This window comes from Falco punctatus (assembly GCF_963210335.1).
Source record: "Falco punctatus genome assembly, chromosome: 1".
Taxonomy (NCBI): domain Eukaryota; kingdom Metazoa; phylum Chordata; class Aves; order Falconiformes; family Falconidae; genus Falco; species Falco punctatus.
Window position 1 is genome coordinate 55,378,267 of NC_137580.1, and position 20,731 is coordinate 55,398,997.

The following is a 20,731-nucleotide window of genomic DNA, read 5'->3' on the forward strand; positions in this document are numbered from 1 at the left end:
TGGAGAAAAGTCAATGCTGCAGTAGCAGTATAACAGATTTTCAAACTAGAAAACAGGCTGGAGAAAAGTAGATCACTTTTTATAGCATTTGTTCCTAAAATTGTATTTCTGACATCCATTCAAAGAGAAATAAGTACTGACCTACTACAACGCGCTTCCTTCCTACAATGGGATATGTAAATCCATTACATTACATATGTTTGCAATTACACTTAAAGCGATCTAGAAGTGATGTGTGAAATGAAGTGGTTTTTCTGAGGACTCTTCACTGTATGTTGAACCTTGTAAACACCTAAGCAGAATATGCTTTTTGCAATGAATTTTTGTTTTGTTTGCATTTGCATAGTAAGACAAATATCACTTTGTTATGTGGCAAGATCTGCGGTGGCATCTGCCCAATTTTACAACTGTGTCTTTACAGTTATCGCATGACATAGTTCAAAAATTACCTATCCATACATCAAGGTTATTTTTCCATAGATTGCTACAGTGCATTACAGGTATCCTTCCTTTTTATTTTCTAACTTGCCTTTTTACTCCTGGGATAATTCTGAAATCATTAAATATAATTTGCTGAATATAATGGATAATTTGAAGAGCTTGGAAATGTCTTACCATCTTTTAAAAAAGCTAGGGTTTTAGCTATTTATCTGAACATAATATCTTTGTTTAAAGCAATAATTTTCAGGCTTTTAAAAAATGTTCCATTCCTTCCTGGGCAAACAAATCGCTGTAGTATTTACACTCCCCAATTGTTTTCATCCCAGAAAGGAAAGACGTGGCACAAAATTTTACATATGAAGAAGTAGGGTAAAAAGTCAAATCTCAATTGTGGTATGAAAGTTTTTACAGCCAAGGGAACTGCCTCTCCTACCTGCAGCAAACCTTGAATTTAACACTGAATACTCGCAAAACATACTTTTTTATTGTTGGTTGGATATTAGAATGGTTTGATGTGGATCCACACTAAAAATTAGAGATATAGCTGTCTACTCTGCAGTCATAATCTAGTTCAGTGTGGAGAGACCTAGTGTTCTAAGTTAATGTTGACTCATGGATGTGATGAAGCTTAGCTTAGGCTCCCGTCTTGGAAAAAGTAGGATGACGGATTGTGTTTTCAAGATGCATTTTTTTTGCTTAAATAATATTTTAAATGAAATTACTCAATACTTGAGAACTATTAACACCTTACGTAATGTAATGGGAACTATTTTTTCTTTCCAGGTATCAACAGTGCCAGAGTTTGGCCGCATAGTAATTTATACTACCAGCCTTCGCGTGGTGAGAACCACTTTTGAAAGATGCGAACTGGTTAGAAAGATTTTTCAAAATCACAGAGTTAAATTTGAAGAAAAAAACATTGCTCTGAACAGTGATTATGGAAAAGAACTAGATGAAAGATGCAGGAGGGTCTGTGAAGTTCCCTCACTCCCTGTTGTGTTTATCGATGGCCATTACCTTGGGGTAAGTAAAGCACGAGCCTATGTTTTACGCTGCAATCTGGAAGAACAGATGAAAACCTTGATGAATGAGAAGTAGGGTTTTTAGAAAATTGCTTGTAGTGCTGGAACGATGGGAATAATCAAAGACAGAGATCCCTTTGTGGTATGTACTGCACAGATCCACACTGATAGATTTAATCTGAAGATGCAAAAGGTAACCAGGGAGAGGCTATCAGGAGGGGAATAATATGCAGTAATACAATCTAAGCTATCCAGTGTTTCTTAAGAAATACCTTATCTTTGCAGCTGAAACCATGAAAATCTAAAGAAATGGATTTTTTTTCCTCATGGGAACTTGTATGTATGACTGACCCAGGAAGATGAACACACATAGCATAAACCTGTCATTTAGTAATATCTGTTTTGAATATGACACTAACAGCTTGGGGTGTCAGGCCTTAAACATGCATTGAATTTTATATAATGTAGTCTGTATCAGGATCTGTAATCCACTGAACATTGTTTTAGGTAGAGAATTGGTTAATATTTACTTTTAGAAAAGTCTACCAGCAAAAAAAGAGAGAAAAACAGCCCAACTCTGCCCTGTTGCAAGACATAAACTCCAAATGGAAAACTATAATCCAAATTTGTACGCTGGTACTCAGGGTCTAAAAGCCCTCTGGTATTTAAAATCACCTTTCCATTAAGCCCAGCCTGTACTTTCAAAAGATATTTTCCAGAAATTGAAAAGATCAGATTCTAAAAGAAAAAAGATTCTGGAAAGTGGCACACAGAAAACAGCTTGAATGCTCAGAGAAGTTATTTGTCTGGAGTGGTAAAGAACTAGCAATTAGCTCCAACAGCGAGACTGTGATTTGTGAAGGCAAACTATATTTAAACACAGTGGGGTTATTGTGTTTGTGTAGCTTATCACTTTCATTTTCATGAAAGATTTAAGTAATGAAATGAAATGTAATCAACAGTCAGACATAATTGATATTGGGCCTGTATAAACACTCAAATTCCCTTTCTTCCCCTTCTCCCCATCCTCCTCCTAGCTCTCTGCGCGCTCTGCATGAGACAGGTTTCCCTGAGCACTATAACAAAGGCATTTGCTGGCACAGGGCTCGCCAGACCACTACAGCCACTGCAAAATCGCCTGTGTGCAGATAGTGATTTTTACATCATAGTAGAGGATGCTTTTATCAAAAACCTGTGTTGGTGAGTTCTCCAGCCAGCCAGGAGCAGAAGTACTTTGTCCAAAGCAGCTTAAAATTCAACAGGATTCAGACTGAGATTTGCTCACCTAATGATCATGTTAAAAATAAAAGTAGTGAGTTATGACAGACCCCAATAAAGTCTCAGCTCATGTGTGATCAATTTGTCAAAAAGAATTCAGTTAAAATACTGAAATGGATTGAATAAATTATTTGCTCAGCTGTAGGTGAAGCCTGGTTACAGTCATTTTGGCATGATGGATGGCCCATTAATTCACTGCGGCTTTTTTTTGCTTTTTTTTTTTTTTTTTTTGAAGATCATGGGAAGCTTGTCTTTTGACAGAGAAGCAACAGTGTAACAAGCAATATGATCTCATTAAAATTATTTAAGTATTGTATGAGATACTTTGGAGAGGTATAGAAAAGAAAGCAAGTGAATTAGGGGGCTAGCTGTCTGTGGGAGAGACAAATCAAGCTGTCTAGCTAGCTGCTGGCAAGTAGTCAGCAGATTTTACTTCCTCTGTAGGGAAAGAATTTGGTGTTCTGGTCTACAGACATTTATTACAGCATGGTAACTGCATTCACATTGTTTAACACAAGAAAGCAAAAAATATTAATCTACTAAAAATCAGAAAAATTCAGACTTGGAGGTGTTTTCTTTCTTCTTTTTCTATTTTTTGATTAAACTGATAAAGCACACTGTGGTTAAATGGAACAGACTTTAGCTTCAGGAGAGGATTAAAGTTATTACACGTAAGAGCGATATTATTTGTGGAGAATCTGCTTTTCAGGCAGGGAGCAGTCCCGGAGATGCCTGCTCTGCTTGCAGGGAGCATCATGGCCAGCCAGAGCGGAGGGAGCCCTTTGCTCTGCCCGTGTGGGTGCCCCTCACCTTTGCTCACAGGTGGGGTTTCTGTCCTCCGCTGCTCTCCACTAATTATCGTCATAGTGGGTAGCACTCTGCTTGCCGCAGCGTCTCTCTCTAATGTGCTTTAGTTGAGATGGACCGGGGTGGGAAAACCAAGTTCAGTGTGAGCAGAGCTAACTCTGCCAGCGGGAGCACCGAGTGATGGGAGAGCAGAGCCCCAGGGTGAACCTGTCACTCAGACTGGCAGGGGACCTCTGTCCACACGCTCTGTTTGGAAAATGTGGCAAACCCCCTCATTTTTATGGCAGTTTTTATTTCTCTATCTTAATATGGCTTCACAAGAGAGGTTGGCATTCATTCATTTAACAACAGAAATAAGGAGGGGGGCACTTCGCATATTGCGAAGGTCTGGCGATGAAGTATTCACCCCCTAGCTATGTTATTGCCTGGTGGATGTGGCACCTTAAGAAGACAATGCATCGGTGACTCCAGACAGTAAGTTGGCTGGAAACTGTGCTGGGCTTCTATTTCATTAAAATGCAATTGAGAACTAATTACAGATTTTGGTCTCGTTGGTAACTGAACATTTCTATAATGCCTTTTATGATAATTATCTTCTGATATGCAAATGCAACACAGAAATCCAGAAGCCTGGTGTGTCAGTAAATTAATCATGCAATATTTTTTTCTCTCTCTTTTCCTGTCTCTCTTTAAAAAAAAAATTAAATATTTATTTCCTGACAAAACCCTCCCTGAAGGAGATTGCATGTAGCAATACAAAGGAGAATCTATATTGAGCCATGCACCTTTCCATGAGTCATAAGGAGGAAACATCAACAGCCCCTAATTAAAATATGCACAGTTTTGAAAGGGGAAAAGATTATTTTTCATGAGATAAATGTAACAAAACCAGCAGAACACAGCATATGTGCTTCTGGTAATGTATATGGTATCCAAGCCATTCAGAAGCATGGACAAGGTTGTTAGAGCACTGCAGGCTGTGTGGATAAATCTTCACAGCGCTGCAGAATTTATCATTGCCTGCACAGGAGGAATGAAACAAACCCGCGACTTGGGCAGAAGCAATAGAAAAATCATATTTAGCCCCTGTCAAGCAAAGTCCTGTGTGCTGCACTACAGCAGGTTTTTTAATCTTCTCATTTTTTCAGGATTGAATCATTTCATTTCTTGACACACACTGTCTAAATATCAGTCTGTCAGGAAATTGCAGGTTCTTTCTGCAGCACGCTCTTTACCAGCTGATATAATCCCTCCTCTTCACCTGAGGCTGTCTCCATCTGAAATGGAATTATGCCATCTGCTGGGACACCAAAGCAGGATAAAAAATGACTTCCAAAAACCAGAAAGCCACACAGAAAAAAAAACCTGGAGCATTCTTTTACTTTTTTACAAAGGCACTCAGGATTGTTAGAGGTTTATGTTAATGTAAAGACCCACTCTGCTGGAAAAGGGATACACATAAAAAAAGGCAAATAGAGTCAACCTTAGTAAACATGTTAGCTCACTGCATAATAGTTTTAAAATAGCTTTATTTTATTTTTCACTTTAAATATGTGATTTCATTCCGGTGTTCACTTGCCATACAAACCTACTTGAATCTTTTTCAAAAATGTGAATTTAATAGTTTTTTCCTGAAGAAAATGTTTTCTATTTAGTTTTCCCAGCTGTAATGAATTCTCAACAGCATGAGGGTTACAGTAAAATTATTTTATTTTACTCATTGGCTATGATTATTTGCCAAGAATGATGAGGATATTTCTGTAACTCACGTTTAGAAAACAGCTGTGTAACATATTTGTTGTTACACAAGAATTAATGGTTTCCTTTTTGCTGCTTCCCAGTGGCCATCTATGATTAGTAGCTCTCAACTGCCTCCGTGTTTTGTTGAACACACTCTCCTGGCATTCACTTGATGGAGTGGATATGAATGGCTCTGTGGCAGTAAAACTATGATGTAATTATTGCATCAAGTCACCTAGCATTTTCCCACTTGTTTCCTCCATTTTGCAGTTTAACATTTCAGGAAGAGCAGGGTTCAATTAATATGATAGCTTTTTACACATCAATCTTTCAGTTCTTTGCATGTCAAAAGCAACACTTCTGGTGCTGCTGCTATACCGCAGTGTCACTTTTCTGTTTATGGGCAGATTTCCAGGCATTTAATGTACCCCGTGCGTGTCTTCTGCTAAGGGGCACCTCCTTGTGAGAGGTGTAGTGTTGTAGGCTGAAAAGCATGTGAGCTCTGGGAAAAGACAGGGGTATATACAGCCCCTCTCTTTGGTAAGGCACAGTGAAAAAGCATGGCAGGTCCAGGAATGGCAAGGCATGTGATCGCATTCTGCTGCCTTAGCAGGAGGTCTCATCTGTATACTTAGCAAAAGCTTATTTTTAAGGAAATAAGGGATGTAATTTATCTGCACAGCAAGCATGTCCGCAAGAGAGACGTTGCAGTGCCGTGGTGGTTTTACTCTCTCTGTAAGGAAGGATGTAGAAGAGAAGCTGCTTCCCAAAATTAGCAGGTATTCTAGTACAGCCAGGTGCAAAGCAATATCTGTGTGCATTTCTCGATAAAGGTGAAAATGGTGAAACGGTGAAATGGGTTACATGCCATGGTGAATGGTGAAAATGGTAATGGGTTACATCCAAGACAGGTGAGCAACAGATGGGTTTAGTGACCAGGCACCCGGGGCAGTAGAAACTTAGTGGACCTTGGATTTGTCCTAGTTCTGCAATCAGTGGAACAATACCTCAAATACAACGTTAATTTCTACACATTCTCAAGAGAAAATCGGGAAATTATGTTGAGGAATAAAAATGATCTAGGAAACTTGTCTGTAGAGGAATGAAGGCAGTGGGTTGATTAGCATTGATAATGTGCAGCTGTGGCCTTGCCTCAGAGGCAGTGGGTTGATCGACATGGGTGATGTGCAGCTGTAGCTCGTTCCTGCTAAGGGGTTAAGTAGCCCTGAGGATGGTGGGAGAGGTGGTTGGGTGGAGGAGGAGTAGTGTGGTTTGAGCTCTGGAGGAGGGGGAAACAGCATAGGCAGTAGAATCTGGCTGATGGTAAAAGTTTTGTTGCAGTCTACTAGTTTGTTTTTGCTGCAACAATTGGTGCCTTGTGTGAGGCTAACCAAGTTGGACTCAGACTACAACACTGTCTGAGTGATTTAGCGAAGTCCATGGCATTTCCTTGCTGAAAGAAGGGCAAAGACCTGACTGCAGTCCCTGGGTTCCTTTGCCATGGTAAAGAGCTACTGAAGTTAGTAGATAAAGGATTCACAGGCTAGTGCTTTGAAATGTAACTGGTTAACAAAACCGAAAACTTACTTCTCCCCACTGCTTCTCTAAATGTTGTGGGCACTGTCAATCATGTTCCTTGTGTGAGTCTTAGAGGGGCAGAATCTTTAAAGTTTTGCATCCCTTTGTGGGTAATTGTGGACTGAGCACAATCTAGGAAGAAAAAGAGACATAACTTTCTGGTTGGAAAGCAGCTATTTGACTTATTAACAGCTGCTTTAATTACTCTATTAATTATAGACTCTGTGTGTTAAGGTTCACAGATTCAAGAGGAAGGTTAACCTCTGCAAAGTATCTTTTATTCAAATTTCACCCGAGGCAGCTGTTAATGAGAAAAGACGTGCTGAAGCACTTTAAAATGTTGATAGCCATTTGGATGTTTAGTTTTTAATTTTAGAATCATAGTAATGAGGCTTTCCACTTTGAAAGAAACACAGCTGGCTGACTAAATGTCATCCAAAATATAAATCCTTCAAAATATGAATCTATAATGGGAAACCTGTTGGACTTTTAATTATACTATCACAAAAGCCAGTCAGTGTTATCATACAGCATCACTGTAACATGAAGCAGAAGTCACAGGGATACTTTTGCCAACTGTTGCCACAGAGAAAAGATCCTTTTTCTTAATGGGAGGCAAATCAGGGCTTGCCTAGCTTAGGGAATTCGCAGTGCTGCAATTACATCAATAAAGCTGCAGCTTAACGTCTCTGCATCGGATGGGCAGCGCAAGCTTTGTCTGAAGCCGCTGTGGTGCATTCAGGCCCAGAGCTAATGCTCTGTGGGCCACCTTGGCAAACCCTCTCCTTGTTGTGCCAGTCACTCCTATTGCCTGTTCTGTGTGAAAGCAGAGAAAGATTAGAGGGGAAGCATGAAAGGGGCTAACAGACGGCTAAAAGCTGCTCTGCTGGGGACACAGAGAACCTAATGCATATGTCGAAACTGGTGCACTGTGTGCCTGTGATCTATAGCAGATTTCAGCAGAAGAGTCAGCACAAGTAAAGCTAGCTGATCTGAGTTCCCTGTCGTCTTTTGTGACTAATTAACCACAACTAATCACCTTGTAGATAATTCTTTTTTAATAAAAATCTCTTTGGAAGTGTAGCACTTGTAAGAGTAACGTTCACTGAAAAAGTGGCACTCACATTCACTAAAATATTAATACTATGCTTTTTAACTGAAACAAAAATCATCAAACAGAGTCAAAAGTGCTTCTTGATTTGTACAAAGCCAGAGCAAAAAGACTTACTAGAGGGAAACTAACCTTAAGTAGGGTGTCATACAAAATCCTTTGCAATGTTTTGGTGGCCCTTAGTTGGCTTTAGCCTCTTTACTCCCCAGCAAGACACTGTGAATCGTTGGACACCAACATGTACATTAGTTGACCTGTACACGTTCCCTGTGCTCCCCAACAGCCTTTCCTGTACCTCCCAGTAACAGGGTGAGCAGGGCTGGTGGGGAGCTGGGGCTAAGAGCCCCTTCAGCTGGCTGTGGACAGCTCAAAGTGATGGTACATCCAAGCTGCGTGCCATCACCCAACTGCTCCTCAGTTGTGTGTCAGCATCCCACTGCTCCTCAGCTGTGTGCCATCACCCCATTGCTCTTCAGCTGTGTGCCATCACCCCACTGCTCTTCAGCCCTATGCCAGCATCCCAGTTCACCTCCCAACACATGCTGGAAGCAAACCCAAAGTTGCACGTTAACAGTCTGGGCATGCAGACACTAGCAAATCTAGTGTCCACAGCATGATGGTATGAACCTAGCATCCAGGCTAGACGTGGCCTGTCACCCTTAGCAGCAGGTAAGGGCTGTGCAGCTCCCTGTGTCTCACTGTTCTCACCTTTTGTTGGTTTCTAGCAATCTGCTGATTAAAAGTGCCTGTAAGTGTTTGGTAGTATTTAGTATTCAGTGAGTTTGGTTACATAAGTGAAGTATAAGCATTCAAATCAGCCCTCTAATTAGAGGAAAAGGGGAAAAAAAGTGTTAGATCATCTTTGACACTTTAATTTTGCTTGCAATAATCTCTTAGCATTTACTTTCAGGAGGAAAAAAGAAAAACCACTTCAGTACTGCTTTGGTTCAGATCACAGAACCCCTCCGAGGCCTAATGTAGTCAGACTAAATTATTATTATTCATTGTTGTGTCTGACTTTAATGTTGTTACAGTATTTTCATTACCCTTTTTCTCCTTGTGTTATACATTAGGCATATTATGTCTTAATTCAATGCTCAACTGCCAGAATATTTGAAATACAATTTCCTCCTCTCATTTTTCTGCATTCTCTGATATGTAATATATTTATATAATTGTAATTTTTGACATGGTAACTAGACATATTTTTCATTCTGTCAGGAAACATACCCTGTGAAATAAAGGGAACACAATCAGAATTTCCAAGCTGTATCACCTTTTACAAAAAGGCAGTGTGATACAACATCTGGTAATGAACTTCAGGCACTACTATCAGAACTCTGAATAGATTCTCCTCTCATTCTAGCTTTCCTAAGGTGGACCTATTTACAAAATACTTAATGTGAGTCAAATTTGTCCTCAGCCTGTTAAAATTTTCAAGACCAAATCTTCTAATCATCTCTGTTTTTTCATGCTAAATGTCTGACCTTTTTCTTCTTCTTACTAATAGGGTGCTGAAAAAATTTTACTAATGAATGAATCTGGGGAACTGCAGGATCTCTTAACCAAGATTGAGGTAATTGTATTTCTGCAAATAGATATAAGGAACATACATTGAATATTTGTAATTGAGTAATTTTATTTTTTACCAGTTCCTTTTCTTCTGTTATAAACTGATGATCCCAAATGCTTTTTTTGTTTTTCTCTCTGAATGAACGATATCATAGTAGCACAGCCCATTAAGTTTGTGAAAACATGAATAGCAATAACATCAGCCCAAAATGTCCATCTCTCTTTTCTCTAGATTTTGCCCCAGCGCAATTTTCCCTTTCCCATTTCTTTTGAACATCATCTTTGGTATTTAAACCATGCCATGGGGAAGTCAGGCCTCTTTCGTGGATGCTCCACCACTTCACTGTGGTGAATTCACTGCATTGAATGCATGGGGACCTGCACATCTGCAGTCTGGCTGGACTTAAAACTGGCCATCTAAAAAATCTGGGCAAATGCTGGAAGTTTCTAGTTACACCAATTTGCACAAATTTGAAATTATAGGTTATCATGCCTTTTTCCAGCTCTTAGTTTTCCTTGTCCCCAAATCCTGTTTTGAGGGGTCCTATATTGTTATTACCTAGCCTAATGTGTGTCCTAATCGTGGGATAGAAGATACATCTATGAAAAATAATTCCAGACTACAGCAGACTGATAACTCCATACTGAATGCAATCACTGCTTCACTGCCTTTTGGTTTTGTTTTTCCACAAAAATGTATTTGCTACAAGTGCAAGGGGAAGTCAGGTCTTTCATTGCTGAAGATGCAGAAAGTGATTACACAAACTGTGATCTGTTCAAGAAGGAAATGGCCATTGTTCAAGGGACTGAGCTAAAGCAGTTTTGCTCTTTTTTTTTTTTTTTTTTTCTTCGGTTAGTTCTCTTAACTACATGGAAAGGTAGTTAATTACAAGCCTAACAAGCAATAATGAATGTAAAGATTAAAAATATTATTTTCTTACAATTTTGAGATTATTTGAAATAACTTCCAATAAAGTAAACCACCACCATAAATTGTGAAAGTTGTGGGCACTCCTGAGATAAAAAGAATGCTAATGTTACATTATATACTTCCAAACATTGTTCCTGGAGAAGTTAATAGTGGTAAAAGTTGTTTGCCCAGTGAAGAAGAACGGCAAGTTTATGAGCTACAGAACAAAAAGTGCCTTTTTTTCCATGTTCATCTGAGCTGTCAATAGATGAATGCTATTGTTAATGGCTTTCTCGATGAAGCTACAAGAAGGACTACGTTATCTGTTCATATTTTAGTATGCTTTGGTAATAACTTGTGACTAATTTTTTAGTGCTACGTAATTCCTCAGGCTAAAACTAGCACGAATTGTATGGATTTTTGTTCTTCCTTTGTAAATAATTTGGTAAAGTCTTCACTCAACAGCGCAATGTTAAAGCCACGTATCTGCAGTGGTAAGTACCCAACATGGTGTACCTTGCCCCTCTCTGATATAAAACTTTAAGGCAAGCATTAAACAAACTAGCAACATTTTTAGCAGTTGAAACCTAAAAATGTCTTTGAAATCTCTTCTTGTGTTCTCCGTTGTCTTTAATCCAATACAAAACAGAGTAAAATTATTGTTTTACTCAGGAATTAGGACAATTGAAGGAGCCCAAGCCCTGCTTGCAGCAGTTTTCTCCAGGTATAACTGCTGAATATTGATGATCTTTCTTCTTTACACTTAGAGCCTCAGCATTCTACACCCATAAATTTGAATACACCACTTATTTCCTCAAGCACTACTTGTCAGAAGCTATGAATTGCTTTTTGATATGATCAGCTCTAACTGTAATAGGAACAATATGTTCAGCTTGAGCATGCAAATGCTAAAAGTCATAGTATCTTAACATACAGCACAGAAAACATAATGTCAACATAAACCGCCTTGAGTTTAGATTCAATCAGTTGCAGTATCTCCTAAAACTGATCTAGACCTAAACTACATCAGAGGAACATATGCAGGCTATCCTTCAGCTATCTATTTTGGCAAGTATAAACACAGGCTACTAAGGTATAATGTGAGCCTGCAGTGAGCCTCTGACCATTACGTGTGGATCTGACCAAAGGAAAAGGCAGATGTACTGGTCTTCCATGGTGATATACCTTGGGATGGGGCGGTGGGTATGGCTCAAGATGGGAATCAGAATGTGTATTCTCAGCTGTCCTGGAGCACTCATTTTCCTAGAGGTTGTGCTGGCTGATGAGGTAATGCTTTTGTCTTTCTCACATTCTTCTTTGAGCAGAGAGTCCAGCATCCTCAGGAGTGCCGCTCTTGTGGTGGCTTTGGTTTCCTGCCGTGCTCAGCGTGCCATGGGAGCAAGATGTCTGTGTTTCGGAACTGCTTTACAGACTCATTCAAAGCCCTCAAGTGCACTGCTTGCAATGAGAATGGGCTACAGCGCTGCAGGAGCTGTGCAGGCTGAGAATGGCATCTCCACATGTAAAAACTAATTTTATGGTACTGCACCAGTTTGTAATATGTTTTTTTTTTTTTTTAAATTAATCTGTTTATCCAGTTCAGTCAATAAAAATCCATTTGTAGTATACTTCTGCTGGTTTGATCATTTTGAGCTGTTTAAACCTAGGCGGCTGACCATATAATGAACTCTGAAATATGTTTTTCAACTTTCTTTATAGAGAGATTTGTAGTCTGAAAAACTTATTATATGTGTTATCAGCCCTTTACATGTGAAGTCTTCCCTTTTTCTATAGGGGGATCATCAGCAACAGATGTGTTTCTGAGTCATGCTGTCAAGGGTACAGCAAAATGAAACTTAACCTTCCGATTATTGAGTAGCTGCTGCTTTTAAGATCAGTGAGAATAAAGGTTTTGTGATGTGGACTAGCCCAAGACCATTCCACTTAGTACTTACCTGAAAAGTCACTATGGCTGAATTCTGGCCTGAATTCTAAGTGGCAACGGAAGAACAGAAACATTTCTTAAAGGTCCCATGAATCAGCTTTCTCTCTTAGTACTACTTTAAGTTTGGTATTAAATTAATATTGTTAGACAAAGTTACATAAACATTTAACAGTAGATATTGATAACATTGTTGTACTGTTGTACAACATCGTTGTACTCAGAGCTTTATGATCCTACATATCACAGTAGATCTTATAGAGATCAAGTGAGAAAACCAGATAGCTTTATAAGTTGCATGTAAAGCAACTGAGGATGAGATTTCTGCTTTTTCAGCTTAGTAACAGTTGTGGTTTGATGGCTAGCCTGGCACGACTGTTTTATGGCTTCTGGTCTCTCCAGGAGGGCCAGCAGTCTATGCTCAGGCAACTCCAGCACTGTATATACCTTTGTCGTTTTTGGTGGGTTTCCCCAGCACAAGCACAAGAGAATTCGTCAGTGATTAGTGGGCTCTTCACACTGAATATATTCCAGTTTGGAAGTGCATTAGCATTTATGCACTTTCACAGAGTACTTTTTAACAGTGTACTTGAGTGGACCTACATTGACATTGCACTTCTTCCGTTCCTGCTGTCAGTCTCTGCTGGCACAAGCAATACAGAGGTTTAGTAGCTTGTTGAAATTGGTCTTGGGTAGAAAAGGCTTCCATGGCAGGCATTTCATCCTGCCCAAACCGCTTCAGGAAATGTTAAGCCGTGACATTTTTTTGTTCTTTGCCTCATTCTTTGTAACGCTGTGCTGATTGGCGTTTAGGTAAGTGCAGTTTGCTTTACTAGATGCTGCTTACTGTGGTGGGGGGCCCCATTTCCCTTCCCTCTTCCCCAAACAACCTTCCTTAATTTGTCTGTGATGGGAAACTCAGATTTCCTTTTAATGGAATGGTATAAAGCAGAATGACTACAGCTGCATGAAGCGTGGCTTGCAAAAAAGCCCTTTCTGATTAACTTGTGTTTCATGATGTCTTATTTCCCTCACCTGAATCAACAGACAACCTTTCCTCCACCTCCATTCCACTTGCTATGTTTAGAGGTGGTAGCTGGTGCTGAAGAGTTGGACAAATTGGTTGGGCTAACTTATCTTTTTGAACATCTGAATCTGAGGGATTTACACATATTCTATGAGATGTTGAATGTGCAGTCTTGAATGTGCTCGTAAGATCCTACTGCTCTTACAGCTTCTACAGTGAGGCTCAGAGGGAGCACCTGGATCTTCTGAACATCAGAGATATTAAATTTTCTACAGAGGCCATCTACAGAGGCCATCCACAATGCTTAGCGGCACCCCAGCTATAAAACTCTGAATTGCAGATGTGCTTAACTTATTACTGCACAGGTAAGAAGAAAAGAAAGAAAATAGAGTTCCCTTCTTTTATTTAATACTGTCATGTAACCTTCATTTCTGGCTAATATCGCAGGCTGGTATGACAGGGAATGAAATGTAGCATAAAGCAGAATACTGATTCTTAGAATGTCATCATTTCTGGTGAATGAAAAATTACTTTTTTTAGTTGTTAACATGCTATGGATCTAGGAAGTAAGCACATTCACAGTAGTGAATACTGCACTGAAGATAGCAAAAGCAAATTTGTCCTTGAGGGAAGTTACTATTGAAGAAAATACTAGTGTATTTGTGATAGTCATTCCACAGTCTTCACTCCCAAAAAGACATGTTTCTTGATGAGATAGTTCATATCACATTCTTCCACTGAAGCACTAATTACTATAACTTGTCAAAGTATTTTCTTATCATATTTTCTTATCTTATTTTCAAGTTTTTCCTTGACCTGGAATAAAGGTTTGAAGCTGGTTTTCCTACCTCTCAGGCAATCAGAAAATTAATTTTCTTCACAGTGAGACAAATACACTAAATCCAGTTTCTTTCCTGATTTATGTCCAGGAGCCACGCAAGAAACCTAGAGAGAGACTATTGTAGCCAAGGCACTACCCTTCTAAGAGAGGCATTTAACTCCTACAAGCTAAGATGAGGCAAAACCTCATTATTTTTCTTTTTAGAAGGAGAAATGAAAGCAAGAAGTCATGTTTTGTAGACTATTTATTTAGAGGGTTTTTGTGGGAGACTAGAAGACAATATAATAAAACACAGGACATGTAATCCTCACAAATACAGCATTCTTCAGGCACTATGTATTTTTCAAGAAACCTATGACAAATTTCCAGTACTAGAAAAGTTCTTGTCTCCTCTGTTATCAACTGAATTACAAACTTTTTCTCCTCAGCTATATTTTCCTTGTAAGAGCCTGCACGAAAAACAAATACAACCCCATTTTTTTTTACAAGAAGACGTTTTTACTGCATGTTGTACCACCTTTGCTAGGGTTTTGGGTCTGGCTTCTCAGCTCACTCCAACCATCCTGGAAGCACTGAAGGTAACAAAATGAAAACATTACTAAGGCAGACCCAGGAGCTGGTTCAGGGGTATGACACTTTTTGGTATGAGAGATGTCAGGCAGCTGCCAAGCCAACTTTTAAGCCCACCCGAGAGCAGATAAGGAACGCAGCTTTGTTCCAATTTACACCAGTACTGAATCTCTACTTTCAAGCAGTTAGCAGTGATCTCCTCTGAGATGACAAATAAGACTCATTCAGCTGCATTTTGTGTAGGAAATTTTCTATTTCTAAACACATCAAGCTTTGCTCTTCTTGTTTCTGTCCCTCATTGTTATACTAAAGTAAGGATCCAAGTAGATGTTCTCTGACTGACAGCTCAGCATATAAATACATATGAGAGCAAGTATCAGAGAGTAAAGTAATCTTTAGGCTGTCTGCTTTTCAAAAAATCGTTTTGATCCTGAGAAAGAGAATGGTTTGGAGTTCCCAGCTTGCAGCTCGCTTTCCAGTGGGCTACATTATTCCCAGTACTGATCTGCTACAGCCATCAGGTGCCTTAGCTTTACCAGGATTCATGTCCTAGAACATGACATAGTGCAACTCATTCTCTGATTTTTCTATAAATTTAATATTAAATTTCCTTTTCTTTATGGGCTATATCTACTGTTTACTGTCATGAAAAAAACCTGGAAAATAGAAACTGAAATGTGGCAGGGAACTGGCTTGCACATAAGGGCCATGTGAGGTCTTGTATACTTGAAACTTCATGGATAAATGCAGGCCTTCCCATGGAAAAAGCTCCTACTGACTGAAAAATACAGGAATCGTGTCAGGTGTAAGCAGAAAAGGCTCTGCGACTGTTGCTCTGGGCATCGTATCGCTCTAACTAACCAGAAAGACAAATACAATGTTGCAGTATATAATGACTTGCAGAATACACACACTTTGGTGACTTCATGACAATTTTGAAAGGACAAAACTTTTTAACTCACTTTGTCTAACTAAAGAAACTTAAATAACAAGAGTGTTTAGGACAGAGGGGGAAATGGAGCAGAAGAAGACAGAAAATACTAGACTGTATATCTTTTTCTGGTTAATTTTTGGAAAAGGAACAACTGCCCGTTGTGAGGCAGAGGAAGATGTATCTGAGTACTTGCTAAAACAAAATCAAATGCCTATGTGGTTGGACTAGCAACCAAATTCACACCTGGCTTGAGATCTCTGCAGAAGTCAGATGCCCATTCAGCATCTACACACATCCACTTTACATGAGTTCGGACTCCTCTGAGATGAGCAAATACTCTGAGAAATTTTGTATGTGAATTTTCAGTGACCAGATGGTGATTAGGAGCTTCTTTTGAGATTTCTTTTCTGTCTGCTTGCCTGGAGTTTGGCTTCAAGGCTGAAATAGCAGGTTTTCCTCTGAAAGTTTTGACCTATAACCTTCTTCTTCTTCTCTTCCTGTTATTAATATTGTTTTGATGAATTTTGAGAAAGGGATGAATGTCCTTAATGCATTTGACATTTCTTTCCAAGTAAAAAAACATGTAATGCTGACGAAACCAATCTATTAAATTTCTATAGCTGATCACATGTTAACAAACCTACCTGTACTGTCATTTTATGTAGTCTTAGGTTGGCATCTGAGCATGTGACTGGTCACCTACTCTATAGAGGTTTTTACCATTCATAAGAGCACGGTGTCAGCAAATCTGTTACTCTAAATAGGGAGGACCACTTTAAGCAGTGTGTTCATCCTCCTTTGTTTTCTTTGTAATAACACTGGGGTATTTCAGAGTAACGCATTTCTCACTTGTACTGTTTAAGAGCCTAGGGGTTATGATTTTTATTTAATATTACACTACTTAATGAAAACTTTTGGCTTTGCTATGTTAGAGAGTCGCTTACTCTTTTTAACACACCAATGGGAATTTATTTGCTGTGGGAAAAATCCAGCCATTTTCTGGATTTCCAGCCTTTCCAATAAGAAATAGTGCACCTGGGAGCTGATTTCTATTCACTCTCTGATTGTTTCCTTGGGTACTATTTCTAAACATACATAAAACAGATAGATTGTCTTACCTGTCAGCATCCTACTGTAATAAAATATTTTATATTAATTTGTAATGGTGACAGTTTCTGTAGAAAATGCTGCATAAACAAGCTTGGCCTTTTAATTCATATCTAAAAACTATATCAGACATGGAGCTTACTGACCTCCATACCCAATTCTAAATTTTGCTGATCTCAAACACAGCCCTCTCAAAACAATTACAACCATTCCAGTGTTTTAAGATCTTTGTTGATTTGGGCTAAAGTATCTTCCCTTTACAAGTGAAACACTGTGGAATACAGTTACATACTTAACGCTATATAGTGTTTAGTACAAATACCTCTTTTAAAATAAGAATGTGGTGTGTCTTGAAGCCCCCAAGATGTCCACTCTGTGAGTTAATTTGCCACACGTAGGTACTCATAACAGGTCTTGCAAGACAAGTTAATTCTGCTGTAAGTAAACATTGGAAAGTATTGTAAGTAAAGTATTGGAAGAAAACTTACACTTCTGACCTCAGTATCATGTGAAAAAGTAACAAAAAAGTCTTTAAATTTTTGGAGTTTTATTAATGAAAATGAGAAATTAATTTTCCTGAGCTGAGTTTCAAAGCTTTCATGAGTAAATACATAATGGAAGATACTTCAGGTACTTTTCCTAGCTATTGCCTTCATATTATTGCATTAAAATTAATTTTATTAATTTAGCCTGAGATACATTATTTGACCACAAAAGCATTCAATAGGAAACATTTATGCCCTAAATAATTTAGTAAGTAGAGGAATTTAGATTGCTGAGCTCACTTTAAATAATTCAGAGATGATAGTAAAGGACATTGTAATCCAACAATAACTTGAAAAGTAAAAATTATTAGAAATAGATCTTTATGTTTAATCCTATTTTTCTTTCTTGCATTAATTTGCTTAGGGGTGATGAATCAGGAAATAATTGCATTAGAAGGAAACGGATGTGTAAAAAACTTGCAGTTTAAGCTTCTTCTAGCTCATCAGCTCTACTTTGAAAAATTGGTTTCAAATGAGTTAAAAGATTTGTGAAATCCAGTAAGTTTTCCACCCAAGAAAAGCCACGCTGTGATAAGACATATACTGCCTGTCTCTCTTTGAGGCCTCATATTTTTCCCACTGATGTAAAGATCATCTGATTGAAAACAAAGAATTATTTATGAGACTCCCACCCCCAACAACCAGGTATTAAGTTCAACAAAATCTTTATCCTTTAGTGACCTGAAATTTGAAAGTATATAAGATACATGCTGCAGCATAGTGCCCTCTGGTAGCTGACAGAGAGTTATATCTTGATCTGGAGTAAAAACCCTGTTGTGACTACACAGAACAAGCAAGGGTTATATTACCAGTCAGAAGGGTTGACTACAGGTTGTTATTTTTATTATTGATCATGACCTGTTCGAAACAGGCAAATAGTGATCAATAGAAAACCATCAAATGTCATCATTTAAACATGAATGCTCACCAAATTACCACTTGAAAGTGGCTATTTTACTTTATAAGTATTAAATCTGGTGGATGCATTCTTGTCTGTCAGATATAGAAGAAATTCCTCTCTGATCTCAAGTCATGTAATTTATAAATAAGTGAGGATGATGTATCTATGAAGCATATCTAAATCTGAGTAACCTCTGAGCTAACCTCCAGTACCAACTTTAATACTATTTCTGTTTGGGGCTCTGATCCTGATTTGAGCCAATATCTGAGACTTTGAAGAACATCTAGACTCTGTCTTACACCCAAAGTTCATTGGCGCATTACCTTTCCCCATCATATGACATGTGGGAATAGCACACAATAGGATAGAGGTGTTGTACTCCAGCTAAAAACCTCCAAACCTTGGGGTTATCAATTATATGTTAAACCTATGCATCAATAGAGCTGCACTGGCAATGAGTGCTTTATATTGCCTCAGGGATCTAATCAGACAGACAAGACATAAGATCAATACCTCAGCATCCAGAATTAAAGGACTCAGTAAAAACTTGTCTTTTTTTTGTTAGATACAAACACCAAAAAACTCCAACAAACCAGGCATCGTCATTACTCATAGATTTGAGATATTGTAATCATTGCTTTTAGTATTATAGAAGAATCATGCTGCCTCTCATTACAGCTTGATGGTAATAGCTGGTGCTGAGAAGTTCTCCTTTTCATCATAATCATGGAGCAAAATTTATTAGAATATTATCAAACAACAGAGCTTTACTTTTAAACATAATTAGAATATTATTATCATAATTATTCCCCTCCATCAGTTAGGATCCCAGGAGAAGCAAGAATAACCAAAGCAAGATTAACAGACAAACCTATCAGAGAGTTTAGCCTGTAATCCTCTTCCTCAGTGTTTTAGAGAGACCCATTAATGTGCTTTCTGTGGGATGCAGAGTTTCACGACCGGGGTCCTTGCTATTTGATGTTGTCTTCTTCAGTTCTCAGTTCAGCGCGCTGAGACGACTGGTGCTGCTCTGCCTTTTTCCATGTCCCGCATTCTTTTACCAGTTTGGGACATTATGATCCTAAATTTGTTTGTCTTTTCTCACATTCTCAACCAAATGTTCATGTCCTGTATCACAGAAAAGTTAACAATAAAATCCTCTCTTTTTATAGCCACCATATCTGATCTTCCAGAACATACTTCATGAGCAATATGGTTTGAAAAACCGTATAGTATTTTTCCACATTTATTCTCCACTCCTTTATCAGGTCTATGATGGCAATAAGTCTTTCCTATTGCAGCCTATTCTTCTGGCAGAGCATCTAAAGCTCAATAATGCCAAATATGTCATGCTGCACTTTACGCTTACCTTCAGCCAACTTGGTATATCTACTTATTGTAGGATTTATAGCTTCAGGGCCTAGCCACAAATTCTATTGTCCTGTCTACGAGATTTCCTACCATCTGTCTTTGCTGTACTATAACTTATGGTCCAGAATACCTTGCCATACCATAGCTTGGTTTTAGAATTTGATCCCAGATTCACTCATTTCATCTTCTTTCCCTCAAACAGTTTATCTGCCCTGCTTAATACAGGTAGTTTATTCCACTCTGCTCTCCTAAATCCTCAACTGATGTCAGCCTCTGTCTTCCAGTCTTCCTGACAGCCACCTTGAGTGGGGCTATTAACCTCCTGTAACCAACTGTCTTCATCCGATGTACACCTGCAGAGAAACAGCATAAAGCCAAAGTAGTAATTTTTTGTTTGTTTGTTTGTTTTGGTGGCTTAACTTTATAGTAAGCTTTATTTTCATGAGTTTTACTAATTCCCCAAAGCACTATTTTTCCAACGTGGCATTTCATATTGATAATAACAGTAATAATTGCAAACTGATAAAGGACTTCTTGGCTGTGAATCTGAAAGTATTTCATAAAAAGTGAAGATCAACACAGCAATTTGGAATGGTAACTTATATTTAACATCCCTGTTTTAACATCCCTGCTTGCCTCAGAGGCACTGAGGGAGAGAAAATTAATTTGAATCTCCAGACAAAACCAATCTGATGCCCAGATTCATGTAGATGTTACCAAGCAGATATTGAAATGCACTAATTTTTCTCTGCCTAAAAAAAAATTGTTTGAAGTATTCCCCCCTTTTTTTAAGCAAAAAAGTTTCTCCAATAGCATTATATCTGAAAAACTAGGAATTCCTGACTTTCCTTCTTTCCTTCCTCAGTTGATATAATTAGATACCTAGAAATAATTAAATTGTTAAAGATAGTTATAACATGTCAGTTTTAACTTTGAAAATCTGATCGTGTATAAAAATCAAATCTGTTGTATAGTAAATAAAAAAATCGAGCTTTCTGTTGTACTTTCTGTTGCTACCTAACACTGAGCAGTAG

At 38.4% G+C, this 20,731-nt stretch overlaps 1 protein-coding gene across 2 annotated transcripts in view; it reads left to right on the forward strand.

Moving 5' to 3' along the window:
* Window positions 1–17,323, forward strand: part of GRXCR1 (glutaredoxin and cysteine rich domain containing 1) — a 90,141-nt gene extending 72,818 nt beyond the window's left edge. The window contains exons 2-5 of one of the 2 annotated variants that reach the window (XM_080404422.1): window positions 1,225–1,464; window positions 9,488–9,553; window positions 11,785–11,999; window positions 13,636–17,323. In XM_080404422.1, the coding sequence (XP_080260548.1) occupies window positions 1,225–1,464; window positions 9,488–9,553; window positions 11,785–11,964 (486 nt within the window). In that variant the 3' untranslated portion in view covers window positions 11,965–11,999; window positions 13,636–17,323. Of the gene's footprint in view, window positions 1–1,224; window positions 1,465–9,487; window positions 9,554–11,784; window positions 12,031–13,635 lie in introns of those variants that run through there. The other variant, XM_080404421.1, reaches the window with a different exon arrangement.
* Window positions 17,324–20,731: the final 3,408 nt, after the last annotated feature.